The 18,607-nt window shown below is 34.6% G+C and overlaps 1 protein-coding gene across 2 annotated transcripts in view; it reads left to right on the plus strand.

Annotated features, from left to right (window-relative positions):
• The window catches only part of DCK (deoxycytidine kinase), a 31,807-nt gene that overhangs the window by 12,310 nt on the left and 890 nt on the right, over window positions 1-18,607 (plus strand). The window contains exons 3-6 of one of the 2 annotated variants that reach the window (XM_045185389.3): window positions 13,902-14,011; window positions 14,995-15,142; window positions 16,556-16,671; window positions 17,408-17,498. In XM_045185389.3, coding sequence (XP_045041324.1) covers window positions 13,902-14,011; window positions 14,995-15,142; window positions 16,556-16,671; window positions 17,408-17,498 — 465 coding nt within the window. Of the gene's footprint in view, window positions 1-13,817; window positions 14,012-14,994; window positions 15,143-16,555; window positions 16,672-17,407; window positions 17,499-18,607 lie in introns of both variants that reach the window. The other variant, XM_045185387.2, reaches the window with a different exon arrangement.

An 18,607-nucleotide genomic window follows, 5' to 3' on the forward strand; every position in this document is an offset into this window, starting at 1 on the left:
GTTCTCCATTAAATCACACGTTTTGGCAGTTGATGTAGAATTGGAAGAGTTGGGCTGTTGGTACTTTTGATGTATTTCTGTAGTCAGTAAATAAATTTGCACCTGCATGCTTAGCTTGTTTTTTTTTAAGCTTTTTTTTTACCTGCCACCTAGTGGCTGTAATGTTGCCATACTGTTGATAAATGCTGTAGATACTAGCAAAACAGTAAGACCAAGTGCCCAAAAAGATGTATCTCCCCTCCTTTCACCTCCCATGTTAAGATTACCTTTAAAACAGGTGTGTCATACTCATTTTCACCAGGGGCCACATCGGTCTCATGGTTGCTTTCAAAGGGCCGAATGTAATTTTAGGACTGTATACATGTAATTACTCCTTAACAGTTAAGTGAGAGCTTGGCGCTGCCGCCGGGTAGAAACAAGGTGCTGGGCCGGATAAAACAAGGTGGAGGGCTGGATTTGGCCCGCAGGCCTTCTTGTGTGTGCCACCTGTGCTTTAAAACATACCATGCAGATGATTATCAATCTTTGTATTGAAGGTTTCTTTCAAATGACAATGTGCTTTGTATGGTGATTTATGTTATTATTTAGCCCAAAGCTTTGACTTGATTTATTTTTGAGTATTATTCCTTTTAGTTTATTTTTGAGATATGATCGTGAGGGCGGTATCTCTGCTCTGTCATGTTTTCTCATTCAGCTGAATTCTTTTGTGGATCTTTGTTATTAATCATGAAATCCTATTTTACTTTTATCCAACACTTCCAACCACTAAGAAGCCACTGAAAAATTAGTAACTGAGAGAAAGAAGGCATAAAATATACTCACTCATCTGTGAAAAACAGCATGATTTTAACAAGTCATTCCTGGAAATTAATTAAAAATGCTTGGTAAAGTACTTTCATTTGTACCTTCTGAAATCCTGATAATTTTTTTTAAAGATTTTTAAAATTTACTTTTAGGAAGAGGGGAAGGGAGAGAGAAAGAGGGAGAGAAACATCAGTGTGCGAGAGGCAAATCTACCGGTTGCCTCTCACACACCCTCAACTGGGGACCTGGCCCACAACATAGGAATGTGCCCTGAGTGGGAATGGAACTAGCGACAGTTCCCAGGCTGGTACTCAGTCTGCTGAGTCACACCAGCCAGGGCATGATAACTTTTTAATTTAATTTAATTTATTTATATTTAGAGAGAAGGGAAGGGAGGGAGAAAGAGCCGAGAGAAATATCAATGTTGCCTCTCACATGCCCCCCATCTGGGAACTGAACCTGCAACCCAGGCATGTACTCTCTCCAGGAATCGAACTAAGGACCTTTTGCTTTGCAGCACCACGCCCAACCAACTGAGCCATACCAGTCAGGGTTCACCTGATAACTTTTGTTTACTGTTTTATGAGTATCTTGTTTAATGGACTCTGATTCTTTTTGAATGAACTTAATTCAGCTCTTTGGCAATGTTTACAAAGGTTAGACTAGAATTAAAAGATAAATGATTTTGTATTTTTACTTGATATTTTTGGTTTTCACTTACATTATCAGTAATCTGTATTTTTTGTAAAATAACGTGTTCTATCATGAAGTGAAATAGAATTAGAGATATGAACTACAAAAACAGAATAAAAATTATCCATAATTCTACCACGTATATGTTTAAGCAAGAGAGATTACATTTATTGGGAAATCCAAATAAATGGAGATACGTGAGACACTTCCCCAAAGAGAACATACAGATAGCCAGTAGACATATAAAAAAAAAAATGCTCAGTGTCACTAGTTATCAGAGAAATGCAAATTAAAACCACAATGAGATATCACCTTACATGTGTCAGAATGGCTGTCATCAATAAATCCACAAATAAGTGTTGGTGAAGATGTGGAGAAAAGGGAACCCTAGTGCATTGTTGGTAGGAATGAAAATTGGTGCAGCCACAGTGGAAAGTAGTAGGAAGGTTCCTTAGAAAATTGAAAAAGGAACTGCCTATGACCCAGCAATTCCACTTCTGCATATATATCTCTGAAGAAACCCAAAACACTAATTTGAAAGAACATATGCACCTCTGTGTTTATTGCAGTGTTGTTTACAATAGCCAAGAAATAGAAGCAACTTAAGTGCCCATCAGTAGGTGAGTGGATAAAAAGCTGTGGTATGTATATACAATGGATTATTGTCCATGATAAAGAATGAAAACTTACCACTTGTGACAGCATCAGTGGGTCTGGAGGGGATTATGCTAAGTGAAATAAGTCAGTCAGAGAAAGACAAATTGGATATTTTGGAAAGACTAAGTGGATATTACTTAGACTCTAAAGAGCAAAATAAAGAGACAAAATAGAAACAGACTCAGATACAGAGAACAAACTGATGGTTGTCAGAGGGTAGGGGAGTTGGAAGCTGGGTGAAAAAGATGAAGGAATTAAGAACTACTCATTGGCAGTCACAAAATAGTTCCAGGATGTGAAATACAGCATAGGGAATATAATCAATCATATAGTAATAACTGTATGGTAGCAGGTGGGTACTTGAAATATCAAAGGGACACTGTATATAAAGTATATGATTGTCTAACCATTGTGCTGTGCACCTGAAACTAATATAAAATAATACTGCATGTAAACTGTAATTGAAAAATAATTTTTTAAAAAGGAAATGTATGATCTTTATTGCGTGATTAACTTTTATTATGGTAAAAAAACATACATTTTACCATCTTAACCATTTTTAAGTGTATGGTTCAGTAATGCTAATTGTGTTTACAATATTGTGAAACACCTCTGGAACCTTTTCATCTTGCAGAACTGAATCTATTTACTAAAGAACTCCCCTTTTCCCTCTCTGCCCAGCCCTCGGTAACTACCATTCTGTTTTATGTGTCTGTGAATTTGACTATGTTAGATACCTCATCTAAGTGGAATTATACCGATTTGTCCTTTTTTTGACTCGCTTATTTCACCTAGCATATTATCCTCAGGGTTCTTCAGAAAAAAAATCCCAAACTTCTGCTCACTAAGTATGTAAAGAATCCTGTTTAAAGTCCGTTTTATCTCAGTATTCACAGTGCATAGTAAATTGATCAAAAGTGTTTTTCAAATGAACCAAGTTCACTTCTGATAGATTTTATTAAATGTATCAGGTAGATTTAAGATAACAGTTGCTGCTGTAATGAAGTCTAAAATCTCTGTGGTTCAGGCCCTGGCCAGGTAGCTCAGTTGGTTGAGCATCGTCCTGATAAGCTAAGGTAGTGGGTTTGATCCCTGGTCAGGGTACATTCCAGAATCAACCAATGAATGCATAAGTAAGTAGAACAGCAAATTTATGTCTCTTCCTCTCTCTAAAATCAATACATAAAAAATTTAAAAAAACCCTTCAAAACATGAAATCTCTGGTTCAAAATAAAATTTGATTTCTTAGTCAGAGAACAGTATAATATGGTATTTGGCGGACAGCATACCGTGCTGTGACTCAGGGACCCAGGCCCCTTCTACCTTGTGGCTCATCCAACCTCTGGGACAGTGCTTCAAACTTTAGTGTTTAGGTTCACCTAGAAGACGTGTTAAAACAGATTTTGAAACTAGCCCCGGTTTCTGATTTAATAGGTCTGGGGTGGGAGGTGCTGAAAATTTGCATTTCTTACAAGTTTCCAAGTGATGTTAATTCTGCTGCTTTGGGTACCATACTTCCATACCCCTGTCCTGGAGCTGCAGTTGAGAACCATGCTCTAGGGCCTTAATGTCCTTTGCTTTCAGCTGATAGGTAAAGAAAGAGAACCATTTGAGAGGTTTTTATGGTTTAAGCCTGGAAATGGTATACATTGTGTCTGCTCTATTTCCATTGGGTAGAAGTGAGTCACACAGTCACAATTTACTACCCGGGAGGCTGGAAAATAGAGTCTACCTGTGTGTCCAGGAAGAAAAAAAAGCTGGCTTTAGAGGGCACAGAGCAGTGTCTGCCATACACACAAATCTAAGTAGAAGAACCTTAACTTTATATTTAAATGTAATTTAAACTCAAAAGTGCCATGTTTAACTTATGTGAAAGTTGTAAAGACAAAAAATTGTTTTTATGGATAGTTTTATTTTTAAATAACATTTTTACTAGTGAATTTGTATTTCTAATTAGTGAATTCTCTATTGTGTGTAGTTATATAAGATTACCCATATCTGATTAAATTATTAAAATACGGAGCATAAGCACCATGTTAATCATCCACATAATAATCAAGCATCTCCCTTCAATAAATCAAATGTAAGTATTGTTTGCTTACTTTTTAAATAGCGGTGCAACATTTTGGAAAGAATATGGCTTTAGAATCAGTCCTGGGTGTGAATCCTAGTTTTGTTGCTTACGAGGTATATTGATGTTAACAATATTCAGCCTCTCTGAGCCCCCTGTTTTTTTATCTGAAAAATAGGGCCAGTAGCGACTGTTTCATAGGGGTGATTAAATATATGTGAATATATGCAAAATACATGTAAATGCATGCCTCATATGTAAAATATGAGACAATCAATGGTAGGTATTATAATTGTCATTAAAATTAAAGTATATTATCTTAATGAAGGGACATTTTGAATAATGAAATATTTTAGTTCTTCGACTATTGCCTATTTTCTGCTTCTAAGACATTAAACTTTTAGAAGAAAATAAATATAGCTTTTGTGCTCATATTTCTAAACACATTCATCAAAAAAAACAACATGTCCTTTAAGCTGGGGATAATGTAATCCAGGATAGTGCAGAGTAATCCAAGACTTAAAATTTGTGTTTTAAATTTATGTTTATATCGCAGGGAAGTCCTTATATACATGGATGCCACTATCATCCTGCACCTCTTCTTTAGTATCAAATACAACCAGTTTTTTTAATGAAGTGATAGAAACTTGTTTAAATGATAAGATTAAGCTGGGAGAGTACTTTGCTGTTTGATGAATTCTCGTACCCACCATGAAATCAGTTATACCTCAAGAAGTTGATCTTAAGTTTCTGGTTAATGAACCAAAGGGAGAAAGCAGACAGGTTCCTTTTCATTTTTCCTCAAGCTATTTTGATGTTCAGTTTTAAAATAAATAATGCTCCATTTCTTTTTTTAAGGAATGAAGAAATGTGTTTAAAATCTGGTGTCACTATAGAAAGAAATTTCATGTGACCTGGTTTTTCTGTTTCATTGGATTTTTTTTTCACTGCAGGTAAATGCAAGTGTTTTTTGGTCTTCTCAAAGACCCTCTTCGAAGGAGTAGCTGATATATAAGAAAGGTGAAGGAGATTTTGTTAAGAGAAAGCATGTTGACTGGTCAAAAGTTTACAAAATTATTTTAGATCTGCCAAACTTAAGTGACATTACGTGATGAAAATATACTCTGAAAACACAAATTTAACTACCTTTTCTTTTGAAGGAGTGCTTGCAATAGTAAAAGAACTGGATAAGGGACACAGTAGCTGAGAACAAGTAAGGAAGCAAACCATTTGTGTGGCCAAAGTGGAGGTCACAAAAATTATGCATCAAGATTAATGTGGTATATTCATAGCGTATTATACTTTTGACACAGTCTTATAAAGTTACTTTCTGATCAGAAGCTTGTCAGTGGAGGGACTTTAACGAAGCAACCATTTTGACAACTTGACCTCAAAGAAGGAAATAGAAAATACCAAAAAAAGCAGACAAGGATAAAAAGGAATACCAATCTGGATTCATTTAGTATAAGATCAAATAGCAACTTGAACAATTTGTGCCTGATACTTTTATGTGTAGAATGGAAGCTTGTGCTGTAGCACCAACTTCTCTCACACATCCAACGGTCAGTATTCATAAAGTTGTTTCTGTTACTAAGAGTAATTTTCAAATACTGTATTTACTAGGGTAGGAATGAAATACATAGTGTCCTCTCCCTATAAAAATAACTGTGGGAAAAAAGTTTTGGTTGAATTGAAAAATTTCATTTAGCTGGAAAAAATTCACTTGTATGAAACATTTTCTCCCTGGAGAATGCTGAATAAGTGGAGAGTCAATTTATAATTAAATTAACAAAGACTCTTTAATGGAATGTTCATAAAAGTTAAAAAAAATAAATTTATTCTTTAAGCAGTTTAGGAAGGCAAGTACACCCTTATTTCAGTTCATTAGCTGCTGAATGTTTTCTACACAGTCCTATTGTTGACTGTTAGCCTCTTTCTATTTCAAATTTTAGAGGAAGATTCACTTAACTATGTGGTTTGTGGTATGTAATTTAAATTCTACCTACAAGTGCCATTTGCGTGGCTTTTAGTTGTTAACTTAAACTTTGAGGTCAGTTGTAATGTTTATACTTAATGGATTTTTTTTAATACAAGAAAACCATCTACTTGGAGAGTGAATTTTCAGGAAGTACTTAGGGATATTTACTTGGACTAGGATTGAGAATAGGAATTAAGAGGTATTCCTTGAAGGTTGGTTTACAAGATCAAAGACTTTACACAACTTTATATGGAACCTTTATATAGCTTGACAATACAGAAAAGAGTGATACAGCATTCCTTGCCCACCATAGGGATCTATGAAGACAGCTCCCTTTTATTCCTTTTATCTAAGACTGTAGATAAATCATTGTACTTACAATGCAGGTGGTGGAAAAAACTATTTTACTTCTAAAAACGATAATGTTCAAGATAGCTGTTAGGACAGCCTTGCTTTTCTGACAGACCAGGAAATGGTAATTCCTAGACCACAAAGGGTGGAGGACTTGTCTCATTAGGATATTCTACCTTCTGCTTCTTTGGGCTGGGAGTAAAACAGATCTTTTTGTTAAAGCAATTGCAGCTGAACTAAGAATAATGGGATTTGTGTTCCTGTAAATGGAGGCAGGAGGTTTATAGCTTTGATTGGGAATATGTAGATCCTTTCAAGGATGACTATTATGTCATTAGAATTTAGAGTGGGGGAATTTTAGGAAGTGAGAGTGACTGACCAGTCCCAAGGTATGTGGAGATGTGTCCTCTATATTGATAAAATTGGGAATGGTGGTGTTTTTCTTCCTAAAACGGGTCTTTATTTAAAAAGGGAAGCATATGCCTAATAATAAGAATGTAGATGAATTTCAGTTACATCATATGCTGTTGCAATAAAATTTTATTAGCTGAATATTTATAAGCTGTACTTTCACTGCTAGTTAGTCATGTAATCTTAGCAATCGTCTTAATTTTTCTGAACCTTGTTTTCCTTATCAGTAAAATGGGAATGATAATAGGATAAAGCATGGTAATGTGAAAATTAAATTTAAAAAGGAAAATGAAAATACACTGTATTGGAAATACTACTGAAGTAAGGTGTTGTATTTTAAATAGGGTTGCTAGTTAAAATGCATGCAATATTTGGAAGATACCTAACTAAAAACTTATTTATTTTTCCGAAATTCAAATTTAACTGGGGGTCCTAGGTTTTGTTTTTTTCTTTCTTATTCTGACAACTCTAATATTGAAAGTATTCTAATATATTCTAGCACAGTGCAATCAATTTTACTTAAAGGAAGAAAGACAATAATGACACAAAGAAATTTCAGTGGCTTCTATCAGTTCACCTCCTTTATTTTGATTTGGAAGGCCTGGATGCTCAAAATTTTTTCCTATATATTTTACAAATCAGATATTCATTTAGAATACCAAGGTTCTTTTTAAAAAATTCATTTACTAAGTTGCATATCTCCCTAGCATAAACTACTTTAATCATACTATAAAAAAATCTAATAAGAAATTGGCTATATAAAATATTTTAGTGGAGGCTGAGGTTGGGGAGAAATTAGCAAACAGATACAGCCTACCTATCTCAGGAGTTTTTAAGTGTGAAAGGAATACTGAAAAGGACCTAAGATGACCTTACCTATTTAATTACTTAAACACATAGTATTCTGTCACGAGTAGATGCTAGGCTAGAAATCTGAACAAAACTGTGAAACTTTTTTTTTTGTAATATTTTATAAGAGAAATACATAATTTTACTGTTTCCAGAGGTGGGAGAGAGCAGTATAGGAGAAATAAAAAACTTAGAGTTACAGAACATGTATTTATATATATATATCTATATATATATATTTTTTTTACTTATTTATTTTATTGTTGTTCAATTACAGTTGTCTGCATTTTCTCCCCTCCTCCCCCCATCCAAACCCACCTCCCTCCCTTGCTTCTACCCTCCCCTTTGGTTTTCTCCATGTGTCCTGAAAACCCTTCATAGTAGGGTTTTAGTAGTTCCTGAAAACCCTTCTCCCCACTGTCCCCTCCCCACTCCCCTCTGGCTATTGTTAGATTGTTCTTAACTTCATTGACTCTGGTTGTATTTTCTTTGCTTTTTTCTTTTGTTGATTATGTTCCAGTTACAGGTGAGATCATATGGTATTTGTCCCTCAGCACCTGGCTTATATCACTTAGCATAATGCTCCCTAGTTCCATCTATGCTGTCGCAAAGGGTTTAAGTTCCTTTTTTCTCTCTGCTGCGTATTTTTTTGTTAAAGCTTAAGTGAGAGTGAGGTAATCCCATTTGAGGAATAAGTTAACAGTTGGTAAACATAAGAATTTTATTTGTTGGGTCAGATCATGACCAATTTTGTGGAGTATTTGACCTGCATTAACATCAAGGAGTATTATGTGGAAGTATGTGATGGCCTTTCTTCAGAAGTTTAGGGTTATAACAAGAGTACATTTACATTTATCAACATGAATTTGTTTGCACTCTTTAAGCTATGATCTACATCTTACTTTTTCTCCCTTTAGTTGATCCTCATTCTAGTGCTTATGGAACTGATGAACAAGTCTGCATATACATATTCTTCAGGATCTTGGTTCACCTCTTTTCTAATTATAGCTAGTCATGTTGGCCTCTTCTTCATTTTAGTTTACTGTTCCAATCTACACTTGCCTTTTTTTCTCATTCACAGGGAAGATGATTAATATAAATTACCACTTAATCTATTGTCAAGAAGTTGGCTTAGTTTTATTTTCTCCAGAGAACATTATAGTTTGAAATAACCTTAATGCATATTTTTAAAATTCACTGATTATATTGAGTAGGTTCCACTTTTATAATACTGGGATGGCCAAAAATTTGTTTCTTTGTTTTTTTTTCTGTAAGATGGCTCTAGTAGCACTTAGTTGTCTTTAACTTCATTTGAAACAATTTTGTTAGATTGTATTGTGACAGTTGTCATGTCAGCATTCATTTTTTAAAAAAACATCAAAATTGGTGAATTAAAAAAATTTTTTTTTAAATATTTTATTTATTTTTAGAGGGGGGAAGGAAAGGAGAAAGGGAGAGAAACATCAATGTGTGGTTGCTTCTCATGTGCCCCTTACTGGGGACCTGGCCCGAAACCCAGGCATGTGCCCTGACTGGGAATTGAACCGGTGACCCTTATGTTCTCAGGCCAACATCAATCCATTGAGCCACACCAGCCAGGGCAAAATTGGTTCATTTTTGTGCAGCCATTTTAATATTGAAGATGGAAGAAAATACGCAACATTTTTGGCATATTATGCTTTATTATTTCAAGAAAGGTAAAAATGCAACTGAAACACAAAAAAAGATTTGTGCAGTATATAGAGAAGGTACTGTGACTGATCAAATGTGTCCAGAAGGGATTGCGAAGTTTTGTGCTGGAGATTTCTCGCTGCATGACGCTCCATGTTTAGGTAGACACGTTGAAGTTGATAGTGATCAAATCGAGACATTAATTTAGAACAATCAGCATTATACCACATGGGAGAAAGCGGCATACTCAAAATGTCCAAATCAATAAAGTTATTGGTGAAAATGAAAAATGTGTTTTTTATTTTATGGAAAAAACTAAATGGACTTATTGGCCAATCCAACACTTTAAATTAGGGATTTAATTGGGCATTTTTCTAAATTAATAATTTAGGTTTATCAGAATATGTAACTATATTATACTTATGTAATAAAGATATTTGAAGCAAATACTGTATATGTGACATTTTTAGGAGGGAAACTGCTTATTGACTAGATAAATTTTGTGAGCTCTTAATTATTTTAAGACACAAGATAGCACCATTTAAAAGGTAAAGTTACTTAACTAGACAACTTATATATATTTTCTTGTTATTGTGGAACCAAAGAGCTTTTATGTCAGATCTATCAATGTATACTACATTACAAATTGAACTTGAAACTTTAAAAATTTTTCAGTTAATTCATTTAATAAATAATAATAAATAATAAACAATAATAAATCTATTGCATATTAATATAAATAACATTTTTATGAAAAATGACTTTTCCAAAACCAAAAAATTTAGTGAAAAAAACATTGTTTTATATTGTGCAAGTATTAAGGTTTGAGTAAATAGTAAAAGATGAATTCTCATATCTGCCTCTGTTATTGGTGGAAAACAAGTTCTTGTGGTATGGTGAGGAAAAGAATTTCCTGAGACCCACACAGGAGGATGCAAGTTTTTGTGGTAAACTTTATTTTAATTTTTCTTTTTTATCCTTTCTCGAGGATACTTTTTCATTCCTTTTTTAGAGAGAGAGGAAGGGAGAGAGAGAAACATTGGTGCATGAGAGAGGCATTGATTGGTTGTTTCCTGTACACTCACGGACTGAGGTTCGAACCCACAACCTGGGCATGTGTCCTGACGAGGGATGATGCTCCAACCAACTGAGCCATACCAGCCAGGGCCTGTGGTACACTTTATTGATGTAAAATTAGGGGGGTTTCCCACCTGACTTCCCAATGTCCCATCTCCATCTGTCTTGCTGTAGGAAAAGTCCAATCTTGTCCTCAGCAAGGCCAAAGCAAAAGCCAGTGTCTAGAGTTTCTGTTCCATTTTAAATTACAGTTCAGACCAGCATTTGTCTAGTTTAGCGTGTGTTTACAGCTGCAGCCCATTGCTGTGCTGCGGTATTTAGGTTCCCTCCTGGAGCCTCTGTGTGGGATCTGCAGGGCCATGGGCCATGTGGCTGCTAGGGCCACATGGCTGTGGAGAGAGGCCACACATGGGCTGAGTGCTGGCCGTGAGCATGAGAGAGAGAGAGCACGTGCACATGCTAGCTTAGTCCTTTTGGAGCCCGCAGGTGACTGCTAAGCAATCTCAATCGTCATCCAGGTAGTTTAGCTTGTTCCTGTCTGCTCTGGTGGTGGAGTCTGTATGGCTGCTTGCCAAGTGGCTCCTAGGACCCCATGGCTATGGAGAGAAAACATGTGAGCCCACCAGGCAAGCATGGGTTTCTGAGTGAGGGAGAGCTTCTTTGTTCCCCTGGGATTATATTGGCTTGGCCGTGGGGTGGACCAGGTACTGTTTCAAAACAACCAATCAACTTTCCAGACTTTCATGGACTTTGGAAGGGTCTGCCTCCCAGCCAGTCCCTTCTTTCCCCATGCTAGACTGACAGGCCTCTTTGGTCCAGCAGCTCCCTCTGTGCCCCTCAATAATCCTATACTGGAATGGGGAAGGGAGAAGTGTTAATCTCCTTGCAGATAAATACTGTAATGCCCTGCGGTGTGAAGCTGTAGCTTCCTCCTGGCCAAGCAAGCAGGCTTATGTTCCTCAGTTTATTAAACTCAGTGTCTAACTCCCTTTACTCCTGCTTTCTCATCAATATTAGCTCAATACCAATGGTAATACTTTTGCATTTGAACCGTTGGAGTATATGTGTCACATAGTTTCTGGAAAATACCTGTACATTCATGAGAGAATGAGAATGGAAAAAGGTATATTTATTTTAAAAATAGTTTTACATTGTGACACATAATCACAAAAAATCTCATAATGTTTTAAGTAAATTTACAATTTTGTGTTGGGCCATATTCACAGCCATCCTGGACTGAATGTGCCCTGTGGGCCACAGGTTGGACACCCCTTCTCTAGGGGTTCCCCTACCATACTTTGAGAACCTGTGTTATCAATAATAAATTACTTCATCTGTAGAAATTAAAGGCTCAGTAAAAAGAGCTCTAGAAATAAAGATTGTTTAAAACTATCTAAAAGATTATTCTTTTGTATCATCATATCTAGTCTGTGTTTTTATTTCCCTATTGTCTCATAATATTTTTTACATTTGTTGATGAGTCAGACAAGCTTCATGAGTTATATTCAGTTAATTTGTCTCTTAAATTCTAATCTATTGTTCCCACTTCCTCTTTTTTCTTTGCAGTTTTAGTTAAACTGGCTTATTTGCCCTTGTATAATTCCCCTCATTCTGGTTTTGGCTGAGTATGTCTCTGTGGTATAATTTAACATGTTTCTCAATTCTTTGTATTTCCTGTAAATTTATAGTTAGATCTTTACAGGCTTGATTAGATTTAGTTTCAGTTCTTTTTTTGTAAGACTTCTTAGGTGATAATGTATACTTTCTTTCAATTCCATTTAGAGAATATCTTTTGTGATGTTAAAATTGATCAATCTGCTCAGCTTAATTTACACATTATAAATCTTTCAATCAGCTTTTCTCTAATGATTTTAGCATCTATTCCTAATTGTTGCCCCAATACAATATATCATTAGATGTTGCAAAAGACATTTTTTCAAGTCTTCTGAATTTATTATTGAGATTCTTCAGTAAATAAGATCTTATCTTCATTCATTACTTCATTAACCTGAAATAGCATTTGTATAGAAATGGCCGGAGTAAAATGTTTGAGAGATATATATATATATATTTTAATCTACAAATTTCCAGAATAATTAATTGGTGCCCTAGCAACTTTCAAAGATGACTGGAGAATTTGTTTTCTGGTTTTCTTTAGGATTATGAACTTACAGATTTTTGCTTCTCACTTATTCCTTTTGTGCCCTATGTTTTAACCACGGCAAGTCCTTTCATGTTGGCTTCTATGCCCTTGGCACAACCTCAGTAATGTTTGATAGTTTCTCTGTTTCCTGAACCAATATGTGTTAAGCTCATTTTGTACATTTCCTTCCCCAGACCTGGAATCAGATATGGTGACCCTAATTTATTGGAAAATGGTACTTAGAGATTGTAATCTGGGTGGCAATTACCGTCATATCTACAGGGTTGTCATGTTATGTTTATTTCTGTTGGCCTTTTGGTTGACTGAGCTAGGGAAACTATATAGAAAGAAAAATAATTGATAATAAAATAAAAAGAAAAATCATGAAAAATAATAATTTCTTGATGCTATTTCCAATTCAGATATAAGATTACAGAGACTTTACTAGATTTTTTATTTTACATTTATTTTTTCTCTTACACTGAAAATACTGATTGTCATATTATGATTATTCAATCAAATTTTGGTGAGGATCTATTCTGTTTTATTAGAAGATTAGGGTCACAGATTCAAATACTGATAGGGGCATCTAAACAAATAAGTCAGGCCTTTTGTTGAGTCTCAACAGGGAATGGTGGTGCTTATGAACTGGAAAGCATGTGTCCATGGAAGCACGTGTGTGACTTTGCTATAGCTGGTATTTACCAAGAGGAAATACAGGCACAGTGTTGCTTGGTTTTTCCATTTTTATAATGAAGATATACATCCAGATATATTATGTGAAATTATTTGGCTTTTAGACACTGACAACAAATTTATATTTTTTTATGAGTCCCATTTGGGCCAGACAAATAATTTCTGCCTTGGGCTGTTTATGACTTCTTATGAAAAAGATCTAAGGAATTGGTGGTTAAGCTATCTTTTCAAATTCTTCCAAGCCTCAGGTAACCTGAAAAATATAGTCAAAAGAGAAGGAAGAAGAGGACTTACTCATTTTGATTTTGCTAATCATGATGCATTTATTTATCCAACTTCTCTTTTTGAGCTTTTAAAAAAATTAAACCTATTGACTATAACTTTGCTTTTTGTTTCGTTTTTCAAATTCTAAATAGGAATTGACAACATCTCAGAGAAGTGGTGGGAATGTCCTTCAGATGATGTATGAGAAACCTGAGCGATGGTCTTTTACCTTCCAGTCATATGCCTGCCTCAGTCGGATACGAGCTCAGCTTGCTGCTCTGAATGGCAAACTCAAAGACGCGGAGAAACCTGTAGTATTTTTTGAGCGATCTGTATATAGTGACAGGTATATATAAGTGACTTGAACTTACTAGTTTGGAACCTTGGCTTAGGACTGGAATTATTTTTCTGTTTTCTGGGAATAAATGAGAGAGGCTGAGTTGGGGATTTGGGATGGAAAATGATATTTAATCCTTTTAGCAGTTTGGTGCTAATGGTATTAGGGAAGTTCTAGCATTTATAATTTCTAGATTCTGTGGGAATCTAGAACTGTAGGGAATATGGTGGCCATCTCATTCAAATTTGCAGGGAAATTTTTTTCTCTAACCCTCCTAAAATTCTCATTTGCTCTGGTCAAATCTGAATCTACATTCTAGACTCACCTGGAGCAAAGACATTAAGAAAATCTCTGAGGGGGTCTTGGAATTACCCTGCTTATGCAAGGGTTTTTTTGACCTGTAGAGTTAGCTCAGAAAAGAGGTTCTCAGGACCCCTTTTCATTCTTAATAATTATCGAGGAGCCCAAAGAACTTGGTGTCTTATTCATATTTATTTTATTATAAAGATTGAAAAATAGAAAAAATTATTTAAAATTAATAATAATAAACCGATTACATGTAAACATAAATAACATATTAGTGAAAATTATATTTTCAAAACAGAATAGCAGCATTTCATGTTTTTTGAATCTCTTTAATATCTGATTTCATAGAAGACAGCTGAGTTCTCATTAATGCTTCTGTATTTAATCTGTTGAATACATTTTTTTGGTTGAAGTCTAGTGTATAGAGTAATCTGGCCTCTCACAGAACCCCTGGAAGAGTGTTGGGATCTACCAGGGGTCCTTACACCACATTTTTGAGAACCACTGGCCAAGAACATAGCTTCCTGTAGTTGAAGATAGTGTATTGTTTTTTCTGCTGTCCAAAGCAGTATCTAACACTGGTCTTCGGGGAAGGTTCCATGTCCATTTAGTAGATCCATTTTGTCTTTTCTGTTTCTCTGTGCTTTTTGGAAAGAATTTGTGTGTTGATGTAGTCTCTCTTTCAGGTATATTTTTGCATCTAATTTGTATGAATCTGATTGTATGAATGAAACAGAGTGGACAATTTATCAAGACTGGCATGACTGGATGAATAAGCAGTTTGGACAAAGCCTTGAACTGGATGGAATCATTTATCTTCGAGCCACTCCAGAGGTGAGACAAATATGTGTCCCTTTGAAAATTTAAAGTAGTATTTAGAAATCTTTTCAGTGTTATGCAGTGAAGGCAATTTAGTTGAACCTCACTCCCCACCCTCTAGTTTCCCACTTCCAAATTAGAAACTCATAATTGTGTAGATAGAAGCATTCTATTTTCTCAGCAAACTGGAAGCCCAGAGTTTGCAAGTTGTTCTTTTAGGTCCTTCTCTGTTCTTCCTCAATTCTGTTCTTTATTATTTTTTAGCTTTTGCAGGGTCAATAAGAGACATCCAGATTAAGATGTGTAGATCACATCTAGATTAAGAAACTTGCTCAAGCAACTTCTAGAATACAGGCTTCATGAGGTGGGACTTTGGGTATTTTATTTACTGTTGAATATCCAGTGCCTAGAATAAGGCTTGAATACATAGTAGGAGCCCAGTAAATATTTGCTGAATGAATGGCATAATTGATGGAGGGTATGTTTCATGGCTTTGGCTTGGAATGGTTGGATAGTAGCTGCTGCAGTAGAGAAAAGACTTAGTGGACCCTTGCTGTTTTCAGTTAAGGGAGCTTATTTGAAAATGTGCCTTTTCCTGATAGGTCGTAACATAGCTATTGTTTAGATAGGCCATTATGTAATGAATCCAGGAAGATCAAGTGGATGCCTTTCATAAAACTAATCTAAATGAGAGCTCACAGTTATTAAGAAACTTGTGGATTTGGCACTTGCATTCCTATTTTCCTGTGTTTTTTATTTCTGTTCTCTGACAAGTAGTTTCTGATGAACATAAATGTTATGACTTATAGCCTGAAAGAAGACTGTAATATGTTGAAGCTGAAGTTTCAAAGAAGCTAGGTTTCTGAGTTCAAGTGACGATTTTGTTCTTCTAATATCAAGTAAACCAGAATTTAACAATAATTTTGAAATTTGCTTTTATTTTAGAAAATAATTTTTTAATTACAAAAATAGTAAATGCAAATATAGAAGAACATAAAGAATACTAATGATTCCATTGTTAGAAACATTCATAGTCAATATCTTAAAGTCTAATACAAAACTTTTATTTCATTAATTTTTTTGATATATTTTGATTAGAGGATCATTTAATTATTTGAAAAGAGAATTTAAAATAGAAGCACAGTTTTATGCTGAAATTTTTTTTACTTTTACCAAACTTTTTTAAGGCAGTATATTTCTAATATGGATGCCAGAAATTTATAGACTTATTTTTGAAAGTACTGTATTGTTTAGAGCCAGCAAATAGTGTGAAAAGTACTGGGAGGCGAAAAGGAACTATTTCAACTTTCTAGAAGGGATATAGATTAGGCTCATGTGACTAAAGAGACACTTAGAGAAGAAAATTTTAATGGTATCAGAAAGGAATAATTGCCCCCCCCCCCCCCCCGCCTTATTGCTTACTTTTAGAAATGCTTGAGCAGAATATATTTTCGGGGAAGAAATGAAGAGCAAGGCATTCCTCTTGAATATTTAGAGAAGCTTCACTCTAAGCATGAGAGCTGGCTCCTGCATAGAACACTAAAGTAAGACTTCTTATTTACTACTTGTTTTTAATACCATTATCAAATTTTAGTTAAAAATATAAAATGCATACAATTTTTTATTTTCAATCAACTTATTTTTATTATTGTAGGCTGTCTCAGAATTAGGTGTAGATTTTGATTCTTTTATTTCAATTGAGATCCATTTTCTTAAAGATTTTATAGCTAATCTCCCCCAGTGCTATTGACAGCATAATATATGGAATTCCACGTTAAGTAATGAAGTTGGAAATATATCTATGTATATTACTTAGGTCTGTTTTTCAGAGAGTATTTTAAGATCCAGTATTTCAAAGTTGTTTCTTAGATCAAGACTTGGGAGGTAGTGTAGCATAGCTGTTAAGAGTATGGACTTTGTCACTAGTCAGTTTTTGGTTACAATCCAGTCTAACTCATGTGTGACCTTGGATAATCTCTGAGTCTTAGAGTGACCTCCTTGAACTTGAGTTTTCTCAGCATTAAAATGCAAACATTCCTCCTACTTTATGGTATGAGTTTGGTTTTTGAGGAGTATTACATGTCACAATGCCTAGCTTTATATATTTTATACCTGAGATTTTTAGATGTGTAAGTAAATCTAGGTGAGAATGAAGGGGCTGTTAGATGAAGTACTTGTACAGTAATGGTGATTGATTTTTCAGTGATATAATAATGAGTTTTAGGTGTTTCTCATATATATTGCTTTTTCTAATTGTGTTGTTCATCTCTGTTTAAACAGAACCAACTTTGATTATCTACAAGAAGTGCCTATCTTAACCCTGGATGTTAATGAAGACTTTAAAGACAAACATGACAGTCTGGTTGAAAAGGTAGGTTTATGTAAAGACTGTAAACTAATATTTGTTATGTCTAAAAAAGTGTAAATTTTGAAAAAACAATTTCTAACAGAAAAGGTTACATAAAGTTACATTAAGGGACAGTTAAGGACTTTAAAGGGATTTAGACTGTTTAGAATTGAATCCTAACTTGAAACTCTAGCTTTGTGGCCTTAGCTAAAATAAGGAGCTTCTTAATTCTTTAGTTCGTTACCTGTGATACAGGAATATAACAAAAGTTCTTGCTCACCTGGTTCTCTGCTTTTCCCCCTTCTTTCCCTCTTCCCTATACCACCAGTCTTTAGACATTGTAATAATAAACTGTTTATTTTTTTTCAACTAAATTCGATATGGAGGATATTTGAAATTGTAGGATGTGGATCTTACCCATTTTTATATTAGCTGAAGTGTTGAGATTAAAGGATTTTTAGTTTTGAAATTTATTTGGGGCCTTGTCAATGATGAATTATAATTGTCTAATCATTGAGTCATTGTCTTAATCAGAGTTCATCTATCCCCCAGGTATTTGGGATATTCTGTTGAGTGAGTGGTGACTGTCACTCACTCAAAGTGACTAGGAGAGAACCTATTGATGCATGCTTGAGAGAGAATAGTAATGGGAATTATGTAACAAATATCCCTATATTCATATTAATTAGTTTAAGGATCTAAGATCTAAAGAAGCCACATTTTTTTTGTTTAGTTTTGAGATAAATTTGATTTTTCTTTTTCCTGTTGAAAAATGTCTGCTATATACTGTAGTAGGTACTTTACATTCATAAGGGATATATCTGGACAGTTCTGGTGACTTCTTTTTTGTTAAAAATGATGTTAAAAACATAGACTAGAATCACTTAAATGATACTATTAAAATAAATTGTCAGCCATTGCAGTACTAACAGCCAACCATCATTTTAACTGAATGAAGCTATAAAACCACTTTTTAAAATTTTATCTTAACATTTGGTTTTGGCTAAGAATCATCATTTTTGTATTATCTAGTTTTATTTTCATTAATAATGGTAGCAGTTGGCTTTCTTTTTTAGGTATTTGTACACGGCAGTAATCATCTGTTCAGCAGAATTGCTGTGTGGTCTAGAATA

This window comes from Desmodus rotundus, chromosome 4, assembly GCF_022682495.2.
Source record: "Desmodus rotundus isolate HL8 chromosome 4, HLdesRot8A.1, whole genome shotgun sequence".
Classification (NCBI taxonomy): Eukaryota; Metazoa; Chordata; class Mammalia; order Chiroptera; family Phyllostomidae; genus Desmodus; species Desmodus rotundus.